Below are 24,024 nucleotides of genomic sequence, written 5' to 3' on the forward strand. Positions count from 1 at the left end.
TCCTCACCAGAAGCCTCTGTATAAACTGGTACGTACCAGGATTACAGGAAAGACCTTTAGTGGATCAGGGGCTGGCTCAGTGAAAGTAAACAGAAATGGCCAATACAACATTTTATAGTAGGTGGCAATTAATGGACATTCTTCAGATTGGACTAAAGCGGCGAGTGGGATCACTCAAGGTTCTGTGTTCAGTCATTCTGGTTTCTGATTTTCTTCAGTGAGATTAATGAGAATATACAGTGCAAGCTTTCAAAGTTTATTGATAATTTAAAGTTAGGTAAATGGCATGGTGCTTCAGAATGACTTAAAAAGGTTACGCACTTTTCCGGCAACATATGGCCTGAAGGGTGGCAGTTGAAGTTTAAACCTGCTAAATGTGTTTTATAGTTGGGTAAGAGAAATCAGTGTTGATGTACAACGTCAGATTTAGGTAGTCTGGGTCCTTAGCGCACGTATTTTTAGAGGACATAATAGAAGCCCTTTCCCCCCAGCCAGTAGTGAACTGTTCAGAGGTCCCCCAGCGAGTTTGTTGTTCCAGGTGCCCCTGGAGCAACAAACAGCGCTACATGCTACTTTCTATTACCAGAGCGTGCTGCACCGTCAGCACCCCTGCCCTCCAGATTATAGCAGGATATCCACCACTGTACCTTGAGGTAGAACGCCGAGGACTTTTCCAGCGAATTAGGAAAGGGATACCAACGCACCTCCCGGGAACAGAGCTGGATCTGGCCAGTGACGTCAGGCAGGAAAAGAGGCGTATCTCGGATCACCTAAATCTATGGCAGGAATCATGGAATCACATCGAAAAAGGTAGAATCATTTATAAGCTTATATCTGCAGTCAACTTCACCTTCTCCAGGCCTCCTCCCTGGTTTTCTCCCGGACTACAGGTCACCTTCTTGCTAACTGGTAACGAACCATTTCAGCAGAAAATTACAGTTCTTGGGATCGAAAACGATTCATGGTGCCATTGCGGCGAAGAGGAAACCTGGGATATTTTTGTTATACTACTGCCCGTCCTATGAAGACTTACGAATACGATTAATTACTGAAATACAAGGATCCCCACAAAACCAGGAACACATCCTACTAGTGAATGAACAGTCATATGCGGCATCTGCACGCATTGCACAAGCAGTAATCACAATCAGAAGAACCAACCGTCCCAACAACAGGATAGAACGAGCTCTACGCTAACCTTCTATCAGGGTAGGATTTGCGCAGCATCATGGTTCCGCCATGCAAACCGTAGACCTGGGTAGGATCAATGCAGGCACTCTCCTGAGTGCAAGATGACATTCAGAGCGAGTGGCCGATGGCGCTCACACAGGTGCATTTGCATCTGTGACTTTATTCCCCACTTCCCTACCTTCGCCTAAACAATATTGGTGGATATTCTCTTCTGCCATCCACCAATGCAATCCGACCTTACTCTTCTCTATACTTCCCGTGCTCCTTAATAACAATTTTTTTTTTTTTAAACTTGGTCAGGAAGCTCAGGTGATGCTGGCGGAAGCCAGCCAGAGTATAATGGGCAGCCGGGCTCACCTCCCAATGCCCAGTGGTGGTGACGGGCAGCGTAGGGTCCCACTAGGGGGCCCTGTGGCCAAGCAGCCAGAGACACAACAACAGAACATAGCACTCTGACACAAACCAGACATTACACTTTTCTGGGCTTTTACAGAGATTCTGTACTTCTTCACAAAGTACTATGGCGCAATGTGGGAACCGCCGGTGGTGCCTTCTACAAAACACTATACCATTTAATCTCGGTAACTCTGGTCTGTATGGCATACATACTAGGAGATATGGAATTAAAGGTGGTCCAGGATCACCAAGATTTTGGGGTTGTGATACAAGATATGACGTTTTCCTTGTAATCCGGCAGCCAGAAGGGCTCGGGGTCCACCTACGAGAGGTGGTTCTATGATCAATAGAACCACCTCTCGTAGGGAGAAGGATGTTATTATTCCTCTTTATAAAACGAAGGTAAAACGTCTTTTGAAATATTGCACTCGGTCTGGAAACTGCACTTAAAAATGGATATATAACTTCTCGAGGGGGTTCAAAGATGGACAACTAGATTGGTTGGGAGTGCTAAGGGTTGTGCATATGAGGAATATCTTAGAAGGCGTGGACTCCAGAGTTTGGAGGTTATACCCGTAGGAGTGGTCTCATAGAAGTGTTTAAGACCCTTGCCCATAAAAAAAAAAGCAGGATGAATGACGAAGGTATTTTTGCGTTGGCAAGTGAAACAAGAACAAGTATAAATTTGAGAAGTACTAGATTCAATCTTCTAGTAACTGGAAGATTAGATCCCATAAAGTTGACCCTTTGAGTAGCGTGTTGATCGCTGGAATAAGTTTCTTCCCAAGTTAATTGGGGTAGAAAATCTGATAATGTTCCAAGTAGATTTAGATTGCTTCCTTTTAGAAAAATGGGCAAATTGTGATGGACTCGGGGAATAAATGCGCTTCTTGCATCAATTGGTCCGATTAATACTAAATCAAAAATATGACAAAACTATTGTTTTTGTTTACGAAACTGAACTGGAACTCCCAAATGGATGTGACGTGCATCAAAATGGCCAAATCTGATAGTGCACTAACTTCTCTCTTCATCTTTATTCCGACAATACCCTGACACACCAAGTCGTATACAGTACACGTTTCAGAGCAAAGAATAAAATAAAATAAAAAAAATAACAGAAGTTTCGGACTACTATGTCGTTGGATAGGTCACTGAACAGCTTCATGATTAGCATAAAAATGCTATTTTCTTGAGTGGACTTAATCCTAAACTGATAAGGTAATCTTTAGTCTTTTTGAACTAAGCAAAAAGTAGAAAAAGTTTCCGATATTCGAAAGACAGAGAGAGAGAGAGGAAGCCGAAAAGAGCTTCATATACCCATAGAACGTAGTATTATTACACGCTTAAGGACTCATAAACAAGCAGGAAATAAATATGTTTTTCCTGAAATGACATTAATTCCTTACGATTAACTTAAATCTCAATGCGAACATTTCTGCAGTTCATTTATTCAATGTACGCTTTTCCCTCTTCAACTTATTATTTTACCAAAAGGTTCTTGTAGAAGATTTCCCCGCGTTTCCTATAAGATTTCATTTACGTGATTTCGGTTCGTAATTCCACCCTAAATTGGACGCTTTAGTGAGCTGCACTCCTTAATGAGCACAGTTCTATATTCTATCGACAGAGGGCAGCACACAACCAAGTGCGTTATCTTGACAAACGTATAAAATTCTCTTTCAAATAGAATAGTGTGTTTAGATTAACTATTAAAAAAAAAAAAAAAAACGGAAAAGAATTGCTCTTTATGTCCGCGACTGATATTGTGTGCATATGCTATACCTACTTTAGTTAAATGACCAAATTTGGTAGGACAAATAAAGATTCGAACAGAGCATCAAAGCGACATCCATCATCATTTAAACGAGTCTGGCTTTCATATTTCCTCCCAGAAGACCAAGTATTATCAATACTTGGTCTTCCTCCATTATTCATTAGAACTCTTCATTAGAACAGACATAATAGGATCGCTATCTGTAATATTGAAGGGTCGGCAATCCTGGTATGCGTACCCTGGATTGCTGAAACCTGGATCCATTATTCAACGGCACAGTCCATGATTTCGCATTATCGCTTGTTATTTCATATGATTATCAGCAGCTTTCACCTTCGTGGGTAGCGCAGTGGTTATAATCATCTTTGTGCCCACGTTAGATGAAAAAGGCCCGGGTTCGGATCTCCCTTCACTAACGCCAAATAGGCAAACCGACTAGAGGATACATACCATTAATAGACATAATACACACGGGTAGATAAGGCTGTTCTAAGGTAATCCTAATATGACAGTTTATTATTTTTATTTTTTATTAGCAGATTTCGAATGCTCAATCTTTTGTCCATAGCATATGAAAAGTAGAAATCCTTTTTCATTAAGTTTGAATAAAAATTGAATAAATTAAGTTTGAATAAAATTGCGTTCATTCGGACGCTCTTCTAATGTCAAAAGCTTTATTAGTGATTTATTCCTTCTCTGTGGGAAAAGAAGAGTTTTTCAATATCCCAAACCAAAAGTTATTGAATATTCAAGGGTTTCTTTTACTTCCCCCCCCCCCTCAAAACAACCAATGGTATGAGGTGTTGAGGGCATTCTGTTTAAAATTAAATGCATTACATAGTCAGTTTGTCTGTTATGTTTCATTAAAAAGAAATTCTGATTTTTGGAGGAAAACAACCTCTTTCTCAAGACCACCAAAATATGCAAAATAGAAGTGAATTTCTTTTCTTCGGTTTTAAGGGGAAAAAATTATATTATATTATATTAATCACAGCAGAAACATGAAATACGTTTTTGAAATCCAGGAGGAAAAAGTAAAGTATAGTACAAAGATGTTGACTGCATACTACGATCTTGAGTACCTGTTGCTGTTTGTTATTAGTTGATTGGTAATTAATTAGTAATTACTTGGTAACAGGATAATTAGTTACCAATTATTAATTACACTCTGTGATACTGAAATTGCAGCACGCTGAAGGGACAGAAATACAGAGAAGATACTTAGAATAATAATAGCTAAGGAGTTAAGGACTAAAATTGCAGACGCTAATGTGTTTGTGAACACATTTAATGACACAATATGATGCTTACAATGGACTGATCACTATGATGTAAATCTACCACGGTTGTGGTGGATTTACATTGAGATAAACGTCTCGGCATTGAGTCGTACAGGTATTGAATAGCCTCCTGCGGTATTTCCCACCAAGTCCTCATGCACCTAGGGACGGCTACATAAGGTCAAAGGAATTCACAAGGTAGAGAGAGAGATACAAGAACGAGATATTTTTGCCGGATTTCTATTGGTCCGATTTTAATGAAGTTAGGGAGTGGTCGACAAATCTATCTGAATGGGCTAAATATACAATTTCATGAAAAAACATTCACTAGAAGTCCAGTTATTACATGCGGAGCGGACAAAGAAATAATAATTGTCGGATTATGATTGATCTGAGATTCATCCTTTTAATGAGGATGGCTCGATAAATATTTCAAAATGAGCCAAATATAAAATTTTGTGGAAATCAATTCACTACGAGTCTACTTATTACATGCGGACGGACATGGTGAAGAAAATCGGAGCTTAACGTACACTCGTATATGCTAACGTGCCTAAAATGATTTCATCACCATCAAAACTTGTCGAACATGAAAAATATTAAGCCTCTGTCTCTCTAAAGATTCAATTCTGCCATTCGTGGCTGTTAAAAAAATATTTGCTTTGCAGTTTATATACATAATGTGTGCGTGCATGCATGTTCATACACGTGAGCATTTCTTCTAAGTAATCATCCATCTCCTCGCCATTGTTTTACTCTTTACTTAGATTTAGATTTCAGTCAGGACTGCAGCCGATCTCAGGAGGAGCGAGTAAGTTGTCCAGTCAGTACTTCCACGGATTTTTCCTCCCGCAACGTGCAAAGTGAGCCGCCTGTGAACACGTGGTTTTAAAGGGAATATACGCGTTCGACATATGCTGTGAAAATGGGAACCAACAAGTCTTGTAACCTCCTGAGGAAAATCTGGTTCCTTTTTGCACTCAGATCACGGACTCCTCTGTAGAAGAGAATTTCACCAGAAGAACTCTTTGCCGAGAGAGAGAGAGAGAGAGAGAGAGAGAGAGATCACATTATCCCTTCTCGCAGTGTTAAGAGCAACTAAGCGTTTAGAGCCAAAGCAACTAAGGCTATGAAGTGTTAGTATATTGCATCTGTAACACGTGAATCTGTAAAGCATGCAGCTCTCTTCTCAGACCGACTAACTCGGTTGCGTTGTGAAAGAAACCGATACGGGCTCCTCATATCAAAACGGGATTCGCATCCGAATATGGTTCGAATTTCCCCACTCAGTGTAGGATGATCATGATTATAACCACTCTGATAGCAGGGTGTAAATTTGGTATTCGTTATTTGTTTTTTCTAAAATCCAGATCTGGCGATTCTTGGCGTTTATGAAGAAGAAGAAGAAGAAGAAGAAGAATTCAGTGGTAACATGTACTTGCCTAACGACATTGATTTTTAACGATTCCAGTTCGTAATGTCAACTTTTAGCCCTCAAGAAAACAGATTGACAGTAGTGTATGTATGCGTAGTGGGAAGAGGAGTTCAGACTACACACGCCATTTAAACAGCTACAATGAGGCTAAATAAACCCTGTCCATGTGGTCGTCCCGGAGTATACATAGAAAAATAAAATCTATTTATTTAATATAAATTTAGAAAAGGAACTGATATCTCATGGGATCTTTTAATGATTCACCTGTCTCGCTCGCAATCGTGCTTATGTCAATTGAATCGTATTTATAGAGATCTGTTTGCTATGGCTTCCAAGAATACCGTTTCATTTTAACCCTTCTATCTGGTGTACACTGGATGTATTACTGTAATCCCTTTTCGCTTTCCATGATGTTGGCTGTTTTTTCGTTGTGCTGAGCAACACTTTATGAAAACCCAATAAGACGAACTGCCAAACCACATCCCTGAGAGATTGGGGCTTAGCCAGTTTCAATTTAGGGCGAAGGCGAAAGCCATTTTTCCTCTATCATTTGAAGCATTCTTTCTGTCTCTTGTAGTCCCATGTACCAGACACTCCTATAGCTCAGTGGCTTATCTCGGATTCGAATCAGCGGCTACCCAAATAGCAGATATTTGTTGATTCGAATCCGAGCAGCAGTGGATTGCTCTCTCTCTCTTATAATTTGTACAAGACCTTCCCACTGTACAACTGGAATCAATTGGGATTCTAATAATTTTCGCCATGTAAAAATATTGAAACGACTTTTAAGTCATCATCTCCTGCTTCAAACTAGTCCAGCGCCGTCCACGGCCCTCTTCCCCTGTTACGCAACTAGTGGAGTGAGAAATATCAGACCGCGGTAAGTCTGCACACTAATTTGCGTAGAAAATTTATCGACTTTCTTCACAGTCCCCGAGCGCCTTCTACGTCCGAAACTTGTCGGTTGCGCCGAGCTAAAATTGGCAGAAATTATTCAAATCGTAGAGTTTGTCTGAACGCTCATCAACGCATCAGCGCTCCGGGGCACGAGTGGGCATAAGTGCAAACACCACACGTGCCTCGGGCCGTCCTTCTGCCAGACGAATGTGCTCTTTTGAATTATTGGGTTATCACGGTACGGACGACGGCGAAAGGAAAACGCTGTTTGGCACGTTCCACTGATCGAACTGGCATCCCACTCGCTTCCCCTCTTGCTCCTCTATCACCCCGTCTGCCCGCTCTTCCTTTCCACTCGGCTGTGCGGGAAGGTTAGAGGGCTCGTGATCGAGAGCCGAGATGAACACGCTAATTCAGCAACACGCGAGCAAACACAGCGAAACAGTGCACCGCGGAGAGAAGAGTTCCGCTATTGGCCATGCCATCTTCTGCCCCGAAGCTCCCGGAGGATGGGCCACCACTTCGAGTGACAGGAGTTCCGCCTTTCTCGAATCTTCCTTGAGATCCATGTCTTGAATATTTTGAAAGCGGAGAGAGAATAAAAGCAACCGACCAGCCCATAAAATCCATTAAAAATCGTCAATGGGTAACTTCACAGAGATGACCGCTGGAAAACGTTATTCAACAATTCATCGTGCAAAAGACCACTTCTATCGATGCTCCTAAAGACTAAGAAGTACAAAGACAACAGCGTCCGTCTCTGCACCAGGAGTCTGAACTTATTCTTCGTAAGTCGAATTCGTATTTGCATATTATGCGACGAACCGCGAGAAAACAGTCCCGCACTCCATCGCTTAAGTATGCATGACGTCATCAATCGAATTATCACCTCGTGCAGAGGTCAGATAGTGATGCGACACGCTGACAATTGATGTGTCAGTGAGTTTAATATGTTACCATGGTAACACTTCCGAAACAGGATGTCATCAACTTCACGAGCGCTGTGTTAGGAGCGTGTTGACGCTTCCCTCCCCACAAACTCAATGGACTTTTGTCGGCCGGTCCGTTCATACGACAGTACCCCTTATCCCCCCCCCCGTTACCCCCTAAGTTCTTATTATGCGACGATTACATGTCGCGTATACGATATTCATATCTTCTTTCTCGAGCTCTTCATTTGAATACTTCTCCTTGCTCCGCATGATACGCTATCTCGTGGCAGGTCATTGGCGTTCGGTGTGCATGCATGTAGTATGTCATTAGCCCTTGCTCCGCAAAGCTGTGTTGGGAGCATATTTCAGTCGACGCTTCCCTCCCCGCAAACACAATGGACTTTTGTCGGCCGGTCCATTGATGAGACAGCACCCTCGTCTTCGTGGAACATTTATTGGGAGTAATAAAATACAGATGGATTCTCTTGGACAGTTTACCTGACATCGATGGACACGGAAGCTTGTCTTTTATGGTATGAGGGGCATCGGAATAATCAGTTGGAACACCCTAACTTATTTCGGTTTCAAGTTGCATTTATGTATTGCCAAAAATTATGCTGCGAAATGTCCGGGCCAGTAAGAGCGATACTGGAACGCTAAATAAACGTCCACTGAGGGAAGAATAGCAGACACGGCATTCTGCAAGATGGTATTGACAAAACAGCTGCCTGGAAGCACGCAAGGAAACCCATCCATTATTTATTTATATAACCACGAAGATTACAAGTGGTCTTATTACAGATGGTGGCGATCTTTTCCACATCACCGTCAACACTTCTTCGCAAGAGAAACTCGTACCAACTTATTATTTAACAAGTCTGGCTTGGAGAAGAGTAGCTTGGAATGGGAAACGTGTGAGAAAGTTTATACTCTTACATCAACTATAAATAATTTTAAGATTGTCCTGCCTAATGCAACTTCTTAATTTAAACATAAGAGATAACATTATGTACAACATTACAAGCGACATAACGCGGTGTTGATGCGAACACGTGCTAATAAAATAATACTTTCCCTATCTCTACTTTCAGTTCATCCTAAGAGAACAGGTTTGTAAATAAATAATACGGGAACAATAATACGTTTCAAGATGATTGTAACAACTTTTCCTCAGCCAATAACTATAAACCGAAAAGTGGAAAGAGTGATGGAAACGCGTAGAAGGTATTAAGAGGTGTGCCGTAGCCGAGTGGTCAGCGCCAGGGTGCATAAATACACCTGCCTTGAGTGACCCGGGTTCCAGCCCGTGACTGCTAAATTTGGTGCTGTTTCTTATATTCTCTCTACCTTGAAAATTCCTCTGACCATGTGGTCGTTCTGGAGTATAAACAAAAATTTATTTTATGGCTAATGATGTCATTCATCTTTTTTAGGCATAAAATTCAGTTCAGGTGATTTGGTTTTTAAATGAATTCAGCCAAAGCATTTTTTCGTTCAAGCTTCTATTAATGAAAGATCTACTGTGGACTTCAGTTAAGGTTTTCATTTTACAGGTCAAATTCCATCCATTAAGTCGGATGGTTTATTTCATCGATTTAACTTTGAATGAGGAGGACGCCCTTGTTAATTTTGATGCCAATTCTCTGTACAGTAACGTCCTCCTCGAAGTATTGATTTTATGCCAAAGAAACTAAGGCTATGAGGCTCCAACCCTCGATGGAAACTGAAATAATGATGCAGTTGTGCGAAAATGCCTATCAGAATTCCTCGAATCCTCCAAGAACCTCATTACGATTATTGAGGAATCTTATCACGACATTTCTTTGGAACAGAATAACCTCCCTCCTTTTTTTGTATTGAAAACTGTATTTGGAAGTCTGTTGACATTGTCAGATTTATATTTTTCGTCTGAATACTCTCGTATTGTTAAATAAATAAAATTTATTTATTGAAGTCTACCCATCTTCTCTCAGCCCCTGAAGAAGAATAATAGACTCAGTTACTTGAGCAAGTGTATTTATACCGTCATATCCATAAGTCATCTACTCCTTTAATTTTCAGATATTAATAAAATTCATGGATAATAATATAACAATGTTTTTATTTTATTAATAATAATTACATATCGGTTACTGAAAGTATTGGTCTGTGATCACTAAAGTAGGATATATAATTTTTACATTGAATAGTTTACGACTAAATACACCATCTGTAGTTGTTCCATTATGTGTAGTATTTATCGAAAGATCTGATGACATGTCCAAGTTGAAGAATGTTTTCATAAATGTGCACAACTCTTTTCCAGCCTCACAGTTTAATTGTAAAGAAAAAATTGCATTCAATTAAAACCTTAATATTTCTGTTTTTAAATTCCTTAGCTTCCCAATGATATGCTATACATCCACATTATCCGTTTATTACGTGAGAAAATTTCGTTGCTCACATGTTCATATTTTCCACTATCCTGGAAAAGGTACTGCAATTTTCAGAGGTTTGAAAGTTTTTCCTCTAGTATAAAGCTAAGATGAAGCTCCGTGCAAAATTTCATTAAATTTGGTCCAGTAGAAGATAAATTATTGTTGCCATCATACAAGTATGATTGCAACAATACAAGTTACAATAAATCGCTTCTGGTGGAAGCTGTAGATGACGTCACTTTCGTGACGGTTTTTCGTTACAATTTTTTTGGAATGACGCAAAAAACAAAAATCTGAAAGTTATAAACATAGTGTGTTAACTTAAAAGAGAAACTGTGTTGTTAGAAAACTAGAGAAAAGCGTAATATACTGTATACAGAGATGTAGAACGCGGGAGAAGTTCCGACTTGTTTTTTCTTACCTTTAAAAACTGTTTGAGTTTCTTCGAGCTTTTCATGGAATTTGAGTTAAGGGTTCTCCTTCAGACAGACGCTGTTACAATCCATATTGGCGGCCATCAATCAAGCCGAAAGTGTTAATTTGGAGAAAGATTCTGCGCTAAATTTTCGAGATAGCAAAATTTAAGATCATGGAATATCCGGTTAAGTGGCAACCTTTCTTCTTTTTTTTTTTTTATCCAAACTCGTCTAATTAGTGTTTCAGAAATTATAATATTACTTTTGTTTATTTTTGTACTTACTTTACCTTGTTCGATGACTTTGTTATTTCATATTAATCGCAGTTATAAAAAAAAGTCCTCTTCGATTGATTAGACGTAAGAGGCAGTGGACTCCAATCGAGTAAGATTAAGTGCACTTCAGATATCATACTCTAATAGCTTCGAAAAACACTTTTTATAGCTCTAATCTGGTTCTTGAAAGAACTGTCCGTTCTTTCACGCTGTAGTAGCTGTTAATGATGTGCTTGCGATCAACGGATTGGCAGAATCTCGTAATGCGTAGTTAATTCTGTGTAGCATTTTTGCAAAAATAAATATGCCATTAGTGGAGTATCTTGTAAATTTAACTGTATACGCGATCATTTTTATATTCTTAAAAAGGCCGATCTCTGTTTCTTTTTTGCATTAGTAGTGGCAAATAATACAAGAAAACGAGCTTATAAAGCATCACTTAAAAAAAAAATTCTTCCCAGATCACCTGTCAAATAGTTTGAGTAGTTCTTTATTGAATTTATTCAAACACCCACTTCCACAACAACAACAGAAAGTTTGTTCTAGCAATCAACCACCCGTTGGCTAAAGACAAATTTCGGTACATCTATTCTGCAACGGTCCTTCCTCAATTTGAATTTGTGCCCCCTCATATGCGTGTGTGTGGTCTGAGAAAGAGGAAGAATGCCATCAGCATTGAGCTTGCTCAATCCATTCGAAGTCTTAAACACCTCAATCAGATCACCTCACAGTCTCCAGATGCTGTAATTTTCAGAACTCAAGCCTTTCTTGGTAAGAACACCCTTTGTTTCTTCAGCAATCTCATTGCTCTTCTCTGTACTCGTTCTAGCAGCTCTACACCCTTCCTAAAATGAGGACTCTAGAACTGCATGCAGTACTCGATGTTATCTGACCATTGCCTCTTACAATGGGATGATAACCTCCTTATCCGTGCAAGCAAACCACCCACCATGAGCAGTCCTGTTATCCCCTTTTATTCTCCCATCCTTAATTTCCAAGCTACAAGACTGAATATTTCTCCTTTGCTTTTTCCTAATACGCTTCCCAAAGTAGAAATTACGAACGAAGAGAAAGTGAAGTGCTCTTCACGATTTCTTCAAGACATAACCGGACCTTTTGTTTCTTCTTTTTTGTTTGCTTGTTTTCATATTCACTCTGTACGTCACAATGAGCAAACCGGGTTGCTACTTAGTGCACGGCCCCATATTGTGTGGAGACACTCCAAAATATGGGATCAGTAACCCAAATGGGTTAGAAAATGCTGTCTCGGTAGTGGAATACTCTTTAAATGAATAGCGATGTACTTGTACATCTCCACTGGTGCAGACATTCATTTAGATCAGTGCAATACCATGGTAACTCGTGGCAAAGCGCCGCCACAATACAAAGTTGATGCACTAATTAACAAATCTTATTTGGTTTTGCACAAAATTGCTTATTTCGCTTGAATAAAAACTTGAAATTATCCCAAAGTGTATTCGTTGGGTACATTGCACCTAAGGAAAAACTTCACGCCTACAGAAGAGATAATTACATGAAAACAGAAATCGTGACACCACGAGGTTATTGCAAGAATTAGTGAGTACTCTATAATTTTAAATCTATTATCTTAAAAACTACAGGGGGCGCTTAAAAACAGTTAGTTACCCAGTTCTCTTTCGTTTCAGCGTATTCCTTCAGACGGCGCTGAAGTTTTTCACCTTCCCCTCCTGCTTTTTCGAATTCTGCTGCTATCTGCACAGTCTGGTCGTACTGCTCAGCAGGAATCACTGCTTTGATGCTGGCCAGGTACCGTTCCAGTGTTGGCTTCAGATCTGGTAAAGGTAATCGAGGTAGTTCCTGGAAAAAAAAAGTGAAGGATCATTTTATATTCATTTTATATTTCATAAAGACACTCAATCTTCTGTTACAACCGAAATATTTGTCTTAATTCCCTGGCTGTCTGTAAATACAGTTGCATAAATTAACACGTTGATAAAGAGGGTGAACTGTAATAAGAAATATTTTTTTCCAAGTGTGAAGGAACGGACTGAGCCGTACTGGTCCACTCAGAATAGTTGGTAACATCGCTGATGAGCTAATTGAGTTCACACGCGAATGTTCTTTTAGGCTTCATAGTACTGTTGGCCCAGATAACAGTTATCGGAGACTGGATGGTTGTATAATTCAGTTTTGACGTGGTTCTCACAAACAATTTTATGATATGCAAGGTTGAGAATTGTGTAGTATTTTTTGTTAATTTTTTAATGCTGAAAATGGAAAGCAACCGATAAAAACAGAAAGTAATCTTGTACTCTGTACAGTTAAAAATCCGAACATTTTGTTCAATATTGTGTTTCCATCATGTAGTTTACAAGGGAAAAAGGTGTTTTTAATTTCAACAGATCTGTAACGAACCATATGCGTTTTGTCATGGTTCTAAAGAGTTTTTGCATAGAAGGATTTTCGTCGTGATTTCGTTGCAGCTGTGTATAGGTTTAATTAGAAATTATTGTATTTTTAGATTTGAGGTGGAGAGAAACTACATATCCTGTTTATTAATGACCTTGGGAAAAATTCAAGCTCTTAGTGGCAAGTAAGATAGAAAAGCCATTTTTATAAATATGCACAAAAATAGTACAAAGTATAGGAGGAACAGAATTTTAGCCAATGCTTTGGTTTTAGCCAATGATATGACTACAGAATAAGATGCATCTGCATCTCATTTCGTGGGCTCGGATTCGATTTTCAAGATGGTGTTTGTGAGTGTGTGTGTGCTTATTTTATCGCTTTCTTTCTTTTTTTGAATATATTTAAAGTCTTCTTGCGAATCCAATGGCTGTGTCGCTGTTATCTTCTAATAGTGTCTGAACGTGGACAAAGAAGAGTTCCGTCGCATACAAGTAGAAAATGGCTTCGAGTAAGCTTGTCAAGAGGTGAATAGATTTGAATTCCCACCTGCGGAGCTGTCAGCAACAGGAACCTCCAAGGGTGATAGCTTTTAATTATATTTTTCTGGCAGCCTGAAAAACAAAATGGCGCTTTCATTTTTCAACGAAGGGTTGGAGACGATTAGCGAGTTTCGGGAGAATTCTGTCATTAGCAAGCGCCGACCTTTTGATTGAGAACGAGGTGAAAATATGAAAACGTGGGGCTGACAGCACATCACGAGTGGCCAGAAGAGCACTACGCTGTGCATATTAATGACGTCATCCTCTTTGCCTGAGAAACAGTTTCAGAAACTCTTTCTGAATATTTGTTAAATCAGTCACTCGTACCAATGGTGATTATGTTTAGGGAAATTATTTTACAAGCCCCTACCCCTCTGCATCTTTTGTTAATCAGATAGTTACGAAAGTTAGACCTTCATCCTACATTAGCCTTAGATCAAAATGGGAGGTTAGGGGTACAGATCAATAGAACAGGGGTACGCACACTGTAAGACCGAATCCGTACCCTGCCCCCAAAATATGCAAGCTCCAATGTTTACTGCTGCACTCGTATATAGATACTAATTTTCGACATGCTTTATAAACAGGGTATTCCAATTAGAAGGCCCGTCTATCTTGTTAAGATTTTACGATTTTTAAATAAATTATGTCTAATTAACTGTCTTTTTTTTGTTTTTTCTTCTCAACGAGAAAATTGTTCCCCGTTCTCGGTTTAATCTAAAAAACATCATTGGTGCACTTCTGAAATTAATTCAAACCAATTTTATTACATTTTTTAACGTTTATTTCAGAAATCTGTATTACTTTTGTCTCCTCCACAACTGCTGCATTTTCTGCCTTCTAATAATAATAATAAAAAAGTCAGCTGTTGTGGAGAAGATGCTCCTAACTGCCCTCGTAGAGCCAATTGTTCTACACAATTAAATGCATGTGCTGCTGGAAAGCGAACATCGCGTACAACCGTTGTGTTTGTTTTTATTTATTCAAATAAAATCAGTTTATATTCGTTTCAGAGGTACATCGATAACGCGTTTAGACTAAACTGAGGACAGGGAACAACTTTCCCATTAACAACAAAAAAAAAAAAAAAGTAAAAATAACTAAACATTATCGCTTTTGCAATAATGTTTAGTTATTTTTACTTTTTTTTTTCAGCCAAAATATGACTAAATAAAACAAAAGAATAAAATAAAAGTGAAGGGGATATCTGCGCTTTTTAATTGAAACACTGCCAATATAAACATTAAGGTTAAGTAGAATTTGTGCATCAATCCTTTGTATCAGTACTTTCACGCCATTTAAATCAATTCCATAATATTCCCCCCCCTCCCCCTCGCATTTCATTAAGTTTAAATAATGCAGAAAAAAATTTGTCATCGAAAAGTATAGTCACGTGAAAACCTCCGACTGGAATGCAAGCAGGGAAAAGCGGATAACAATAGCATCACAGTTATTAGCTAATCAGAAAAGAAAATTTCATCCTTCAACTCAAGATCTGGAAGCGGGATGATCTTATCAGTTTAAGAGAATAGTTTTTCTCTCTCATATCCCTTTAGACACGAAACATATGCGGTCATCGGTTAGATAAGTCTGTCCGATTTGTCTTTTTGCTGTCTGCTAATGGACGATCTATTTGTCAAGAAAATTTGGCTGCTTTATTAAAAACATTTTTCGTAGATTATTTGGGTTAATGAGAAAAAGAGAAAGCAACTTCTCTGCAATATTGAATTGTGTTTCTGGTACACACTAAATTATTAGATGATGAACCCAATGAAATATCACGTTAATAAACTTACGGCTCTTGAAGTTCAGACATCACTTCACTCTTCGTGTTATTCTTTCGGCATTTCTCTTTGTGTTTTATGGATTTTGATAGACTGAATTAATCAAACTGTTTTCGAATTAATTCTCGCATTTTATGAGAAGAACGTTTTATGGGTGTGCTGGTATTTCTTTTGAGTAGTAGAAAATTGCATTAAGACTGCGATGCTGCACATATTCTTTTCTAATTTCTATTCTTTATTTGAAGACGTCTGGTTCGAATTCCATCGGAGAAATTCTTAATGGTTTCTTCAATGGGGCCGATTTTTAGCCGGTTTGAGGCGTAAGGATTTTATTGTGAGTTATTCTAGGGTTTTCAGTCCTTGCAATAAGCAAAATAAGCAACTGGACGCGTGATTTCAAGGGGGCTAATGAATGGAAAGTGTGCATAATGGTTGTGAGGTAAAATTATAATATAAAAGCGATACTACATAAGTTTATATTAAAAGATGTATGTAATATAATAATAGTTGGTTGTTGACATTTCTGTTACTAGGTTTAATATATAGTTGTTACAGTTAACTAGCATTTGCTATTTTAATGCAGTTAACTATGCACTTAATGTGCTTGGAGAGTCCTTTATTGAGTGCACCTGAATGCCCTTACTGAAATTAAAAAAAAACAACAAAAAAAACGAATCCTATTGAAGCGCCTGTGTTTCAAACCCCTTTTACATAAAGTGCAAAACAACCGACTCTAAAGCAAATAAAAAAGTTACTTAATAAGGTCACTGTACGGACTGATGACTTCTCACAGTTCATCATCAAAATATTCAGCACTTTTCGAAACGACATTCGAGTTCTTCCTGGGATCTTTTAATGCCGATGGCCTTCAACTGTTAGTCTAGAACAATTCAGATTACCTCTCTGAAATGCAGCAAGAAGCCAACCAACAGATATGCTACCTTGAAAATTATCTATCTACTGTAGTCTACTCAATCATCGCAAAACTGCCCAGTTGTCTATCACCAGGAGGAAAATAAAGAATAACATTTGAAGTAATTGGCAATGATCTATGATATAGGACGATAAGCTAACCTTTATTGACCATTTCGCAAGTACAGCTATGTCAGCCGGCAAGCAGGAACTGACCAGAGTATAACATTCTAAACTCGTAATACTGTAGAATATATAGAAAGATGCTTCATGCTCATTCCTCTCTTTGACTCCATAATATAGTCATCTCCACCTCTTTATGAATTCAACAAATTCTATGGGTTTGAATATTGTATACTACTTAGGATGAAGTATTCAAGTCGATAGCGAACCAATATAATGGCTGAAGAACCACCAAAAATATTATCATAAAAAATGCATGCTAACTTCAGCATAAAATTTTGCAAAACGACTGGCTTCACAATAAGACTCATTGATGGAAAGATTTACGCGCCATCTACTGAAAACGACATTAATAAAAAAACAAAAAAACTAGGAAAGAAATAAAGAAAGGAAGAAGGGACCAAGAGAAGACCCCTTCGATCAAAGCACTACAGAATGATTGTAGTCTGCACGTTTTCAATACCAATCATCTCGGTTGAAGATATAAGCAGACCGCACTTCTGAAAACGTCTTTGTATTAATCATTAATGCGCATCAGCGACCAAATTTGCGCGAGTTCTGTGATCAGTTTTTCTATTTGCTGTACGAAAAACCCGAGTTTCGGGATTGAAAACAATTTTACTCTCGCCAGAGTCCGACTAACTCAGCCACGTTGTGAAAAAAGCCCATAAATTCCTCAAGTCATCGACGGGATTAGAAGTCAATTCTTTTCCACCCGGTATGAGGAGGATGGCAATTGACCAACGTGCTACCCGCGAGGGCCCAATATGTTTTTGCAATTTGCAGTCGGATTGAGTAGATCTGCATATTAAAGCATTTGAAAAACGCTTTAATAAAGAAATTTAGATTTTTAATCTCAAAATTTCAGATACCGAAATAAGTTTCCTGATCTTTAATACTCACTCTAATTATTTTAATTTATTTTCTCGTAAGCTCCTTTATTTTATTTCATTTTTTTTTTGGGCTTCTAGTGAAGGAAATTCAATATTTTCTTCATTTTTTGTTCAATATATCCCCCTTTTATCCAGGTTACTTTTTAAATACGGATTCAGTCATGGCGATCCTCTCTTTTAACTTTCACTATCAAAATCTCTTTTTTTGTACCAGTTAAGTCCGAGACCAGACGAGTGCTAAGTCATGAGATCTAGCTGAGCAGTGTTTGACTTTAGTACAAAGATTAAGCTCGAAAATAAATATAATAAAGGATCACGTCATGGTAAGCCGATTTTAGTTCAATTTCTTTGGCATAAAAGAACTGAACTGGAAAACCAAAAGAAGAAAAAACTCACTTACAGAGAGAGAGAGAGAGAGGATAATTTACTTCGTACATGCTTAGATGATACAGTGTTCTAGTGACGTTATTCCTGCCTGTTATCTTGAAAGCTTCCGAGAGCAACATAGGATAACGTAAGGAAAATGTAGTTGATCTAAAAATAGCACCCACTGAGACCATTAACGGTTGGATACATTCATAAACTTCTATTTTATTCATGGATCGTGGAATGGGAGGATTTAGGTGAAATATAAATAAAAGAATGTCGCTATGTATGCGCGCATTAGTACTTTTTTGTTGAGAAGAGAGTTGGAAAGGATCTTTTCAGTTCTGTGGGTAATTAGAAAACCGGTGGTCTTCGCGAAAACATTTTGGGGCACTCACGCAATGCATTATACGCCCCTTACGATTCATAATTGATAAGTGCATATGACGAAGTGCAAATGCACATGTAATAGTTATTCTCTAATATGATTAACTATTATACATGCATTTACTTTTCGTTTGTATATCTATTTATTCATTGCCCGAATTATTATACCAAATTAAAATTAACACTTTGTGATTATTGTTATTCTTCTTTTACTCCAGTTTATGTCGAGGTAGCTAAGGTCATGAGATATTTTACAGACAATTTACAGAGTAAATTGTCTGTAATTTCTGGGGCTGCGTATTAATAAAGTACTTTTAATAGTGAAGCCCTGTTCGCCACAACGCTTGAATTGTAAATTTTGTTTATAGAAAAATTCAGAAGTTAAACGCACCTGAACCAAATTATTTTGTGACGAAAGATTCCGATTCTTTTAATTTTATACGATTTTGTTATTTACCCATTTATAAATCTCATATAAACCTTTAAAACATATTCTAAAATTCATATTTCGAAAGCCATCTTTGGTTCTGTATTAAGAACCGGACTCTGTTTCAACTTATTCTCTCTTTAAAATTCTTTTCTTCCCTAATATAGGACGCCTCAAGGTGTAAATCGCCCTCGTGGTAGCACAGTTGGCATAATCACCGTCCTCCCTGCACCGGGTGGAAAAGACCCGAGTTCTAATCTAATCAATGAAGCGAGGAATTTTTAGGGGTCTTTTTCACAACGTGGCTGAATTAGTCAGTCTCAGACGAGGGTTGCACGGTTTTTTCTCCCGAAAACCCGGATTGGATTTTTTGTGCAGCAAATAAGAAATCGACCACAGAACATACACAAGTTACAGACACATAATATACGGCGCAATATGGCTTAAGTTGCTGATGCGCCTGAAACCGTACAACAACCAAGCAAGGTTGGTTGAAAATCTTGGAAAAAATCTTGGAACATCTTGGAAAAAGTCAAATTTTTGTCTTTGTAAGTCTTCTTCCTGTAGCCCACAGTTATTCTGAATATTCCGAATGAAGTAAAATGACTAATTTGCATATTAGAAGTATACCAAATGTGCAATAAGAGTAATTCAATCATTCAACCACTAATTCATTCCCATTTTTCATTCTGTTTACAACAGAGGTGGTACTGCTTAGGAAATTTGCCATTATGCTATGGAGATCAGCGAGGTCTTCGAACGAGCTGAGGCTTGGCGATGTTCCAATAATGGCTGTTGTGTTTATTAACAGGCCATTTATCACAAATATGTTTTTATTCTAAAAAAAAAAAATGATTCAACGGTGGCAGTTAATACCCGTGAAATACTTTCTAAGATTTGAAGGCTCCGATCAGAAGCGTCTTCATTTGGCGCACACACTGAAGGAAGTTTTAGTAATTCTGTTCTGCGCATGAACGGAAAATTTCCTACAAGGAGGAAGGACGACTTTAAGACAAATAAATTTTAAAACATTCTACGAAGGGAGAATTTGTCCACTTGTACGGAACATAATATTTTATGGATTAAAAGACGAAGGAATAAATGAGATGCCCAAGACGTTTAATTCTTATAAACGTTGTAATAATTCTGCATCATGCGTTGATTAAATCGTGTAGAATTAGCTAAACTGTTTAAAATCGTGCCAAAGAAAATGGAATATAATCCCTCCAGGCTCTTAGGAGTCTTACGTTAATTGAGAAGATTTGTAATAACATAGACCTGCGAATTCAAACTTTTTAAAATGTTTTAGTTCGAAATGCTTGTATACGATGATGGATTTAAGTAGTCCGGAGTGTCCTGCATTGTTTCGGGTCTCCTGGGGCCCCTGGAGCAACTAAAACTCGGTAAATCCGAGTATTTTTGTATAACCGAATCGTAAACCCAGAAAAATACCTTTCATTACAGTCAAATCAACTTTTAGATCTGTACAAAGTAGCCAGCCATGTGCTCTATATTTGGTCTTATTGTAGAACATCAAGATTTGTATATATTTCGGTCAAGTACACGAAGGGAGCAAAGGGATTGGATGAGTATAATTTGCCATTGTGAAGGAGAACTGCTTTTAGACTGTTTTTGAAGGAACCAAAGAACCATTCCACTCACTTGTTGTACACTGCAGTCCCCTAATTTATGTATTAATTCTGAAATGTTATAATAAACCAGTGATAATTAACTTATGAACAGGTTCTCACAATTTCTGTACCAATAAAATTATTTTGCTGGAAAAAGTAAATTCTAATGCCAAGTATGAACCCAAGAGTCTCTGAACGATTCTTTGAAAGACAACTCCCTGATAAAATCATTAAGCTCATTTTGGGTCATAAATGCTTTGAGCTTAATAATGATTCTTAATGAATATTTCAGCGTTTTTGACTAGACATTTCAGATTGAAAATCCGTGTCATCTTTCCTGCTGCCATTTGATGCAAGAAGAAGATTAAACTGATTTAAGAGTCACTGATGGAGTAGAACAGGTACATCAGATCTATGAGCAACAGATTTTATAGTAGACTGAAGGTTCGGATACAAAATTTCTTTTTTTTAATTTTATATAATCACGATTTTCCCTACGTCGGGTGGAAAGAACTGAGTTCAAATCCCGTCAATGACGCGAGGAATTTTTAGGGGTCTTTTTCACAACGTGACAGAATTAGTCGGTCTCAGGCGAATTTTTTAATTCTGGAAATTCGAGTTTGTCGTCCGGCAAACAGAAAATCGACTCCAGAACACACACACACAATTTACAAAGACATTATATGCGGTGCAATATGGTCTAAGTTGCTGACGCGTCTAAAACCCAACAATAACAACGGATATCTAAGGATGACCAGTGCTGCTGCTACTGTAACAGCTAAAATTAGATTACATTAAGTTGTCAATGATAAATTAACACTTACAATTGGAGATATGAATTTTGATTTACCCTGTAATTAGCTGTATATAGCTTCAGTGTCTCAGTTTATGTATAGAGCAGTGCTTTTTCCGTGAGACCTGGAATGATTCGAAGCCTCTCATTGACTGAGAGCTCCTCAATAAAGCCGCACTTTCTCTTTTCTCTATCGGTCGTTTCGTAGCTTTTCTAGAGAAATTTATACGACACTGGCTTCAAATATTAAAGCACAATGAAATTTGACCCAGTTTAAATTATTACAAAATTCTTCATTGATATTAAGAATATTTCGTGAAAACTCTTTATAGCGAAAATTGGATACCATTTGGGAACTAGCAGGCAGAATTGTTGCTCAACTTCTAAAATATTTAAGACAATGAAACCATCGCAGGCCAGTGTAATCGACGTAGTTGGACACTTGAAGCCAGCTGTACCGATTGCTCTTTGAAAAGAAGATTATGGCTATATTGTTTAAGACTCTCTCTCTTTACCAGGTGAGCATCGACCTTGTAATTCATTTGTAGTCAGTGTGCACACTTCCTCCTCTGTCAGGATCTTCTATTACCTCCGAGAGGTTTAACATGCTATTTAGAGATTAATGTTTTCTTTATGGAAACATCTGTTGCAGCTTCTTCTGCGGAATACAAATAAGGGCCACAACCCTGTGAATGATAGGACAACCACGAGTAGCAACTCTATTTCTAGTGGAATGAAGTCTTAGCAATTCAGATCCTATGAATTCAAACGACAGGACATACCTTTTATGATTTTTATGCATACTGAGGAGTATCTGTTCCATCTTTATGCTTCTAGAGCGTTTTCCAATCTAGTATTAGTATCTACAAAGGAATCTGCCGCTTTGATTAGTTGTGAGGATGCAATACAACTAAAATTTACACGCATTTTATAGTTTATAAATATTTTTAAATATTAATCTGAAATAGGAGAGAGAGAGAGCTACACATAGTAAAAAAGGAGTACCGTACCGTACCGTACCGAGGGATAATTAACCTTAGTTTCCTTGGATCAAATAAAAAAAAACTAACACTCCAACCCAAATTGCGTATCTCTTCACTCCTGTCAGATATTCATGAATCCAACAGAAAATAAGGAAGCCGGCCATTTCAGAGAGAGAGAGAGAAACTGTACCCTGGGCAAAACTGTGTAGGGAAACTGTGCCCTCGGCAAAACTGGGTGGGGAAACTGTGCCCTCGGCAAAATACATTTCAAGATATCTGGAGGGAGATAGAGGTAGAACCCAGAAAGAAATTCCAATTAACGCACGAGGACAAACTATCTACTTTCTACGAGACACGATAGAAAAGGAGGCCAATTTGACACCACGCTGACTCTTTTTTTTTATGTGTTCTTCTCTCTCTCTCTCCGTTTCCCTCTTCCTCTCCTCTCCTGTCCTCTCCTCTCCTCTCTCTCTCCGTCCGCAGAACACGAAGCTTATCTTGCTCAATTTATTAGGAATTAACTTGTCCGTCGAATGCTCCGTGTTTTCGCTGACGAGGGCTCGTTCCAAATCAACCCTCAAATAATTTGATTATCGGAGTAAAGCCTGTCGTGGCACGACAGTGCGGGGTCGGCGACGTTGGCCCCGACACCTGCACGCTCCCGGCGGTGCTGATCCCTCTGCTCGGAGCGAACGCCTAGGGATCAGTCCTTCGGAGCATTACGTCGAGTATTAATCATCACTACTTGACAGCCCGTTCTATTCCCCCCACCCACTTTCCACCTCGTGGTCTGTTGGGAACGTGGCCTTGGCTATGGTTGTCGGCCGCCACGTGGATTCTTTGAATCCCGACCTTCATTATGAGCCCTGATACAAAAGTGTAACAAGTAATCGGCCGATCTACCCATATAGGTCTTACGGGTAATGGAAGGTTCGGAACCTAAAATGTCGTTTGTTTACAGACGTGAATTAAGGGAGCTTTGGAGTGCGAGGATAAGAGATAAGGGAGGCTACTGAAATTGTGGATTTTACATGTTCGGGTAGATGACAAGATCTGATTTTATCTCCATTTGGATGGATGAGTCGGGGACGCAGATGATAAAAAGCTTTAGCTGAAAGTATGAATTCCCAAGAGACATTACCATCAGTAGAATTTGTATCCCACCAGTTAATGAGGCCTCACTTAATAAATGACAATGTAGCAATCACAGAATTTAAATTATATTTTAGATAATATTCCAAAATATCATTTTGATTCTGAATTAAGAGGTTTCCACTGGTGTCAATTTACACCGTCCTATCTCAGCTGAAATCTCTTTTCGGTGCGATTCTACCTCCACCTTTGCAGCTAATTCACTGAGGCCATCCCACTACTTTTGCGCAATCCCACGAATTTTATCTCCCATTTGTGTTTGCTCCTCACTTCTCAGTGGTTAATTAATGTTTGTGAAAGCACGTTGATTACTGCCTGCTTTTTCACTCTTGACTAACTCCTCAGTTTCGCTCCGGGTTTGCTGTCCAATTTCCAGACATCATCTACATTCACGCTAACGAAATTTTCTACAAAAAAAGTAATGGCATCATATTTGGGTATCGCGTTTTTTCTGCTCACTTTGTTAAGGTTGCAAAGCATACGTCTAAAATTATTTAACTTAATCTCAAGTAAGCGTAGTGAGCACAGTATTTACGGTCACCCCCCTCTTAGAAAAATACCTTGGTT

The 24,024-nt window shown here is 38.5% G+C and overlaps 1 protein-coding gene across 2 annotated transcripts in view; it reads right to left on the reverse strand.

Moving 5' to 3' along the window:
* LOC150089734 (choline O-acetyltransferase-like) overlaps positions 1-24,024 on the reverse strand; it is a 176,286-nt gene that overhangs the window by 58,629 nt on the left and 93,633 nt on the right. Inside the window, exon 3 of one of the 2 annotated variants that reach the window (XM_090389630.1) lies at positions 12,664-12,855. The exons of the other annotated variant lie outside the window; for it this stretch is intronic. Coding sequence (XP_090245756.1) covers positions 12,664-12,855 — 192 coding nt within the window. The remainder of the gene's footprint in view (positions 1-12,663; positions 12,856-24,024) is intronic. 2 annotated transcript variants of the gene reach the window in all.

This window comes from Mastigoproctus giganteus, chromosome 2, assembly GCF_048544385.1.
Source record: "Mastigoproctus giganteus isolate SK-2022 chromosome 2, ASM4854438v1, whole genome shotgun sequence".
NCBI classification, from domain to species: Eukaryota; Metazoa; Arthropoda; class Arachnida; order Uropygi; family Thelyphonidae; genus Mastigoproctus; species Mastigoproctus giganteus.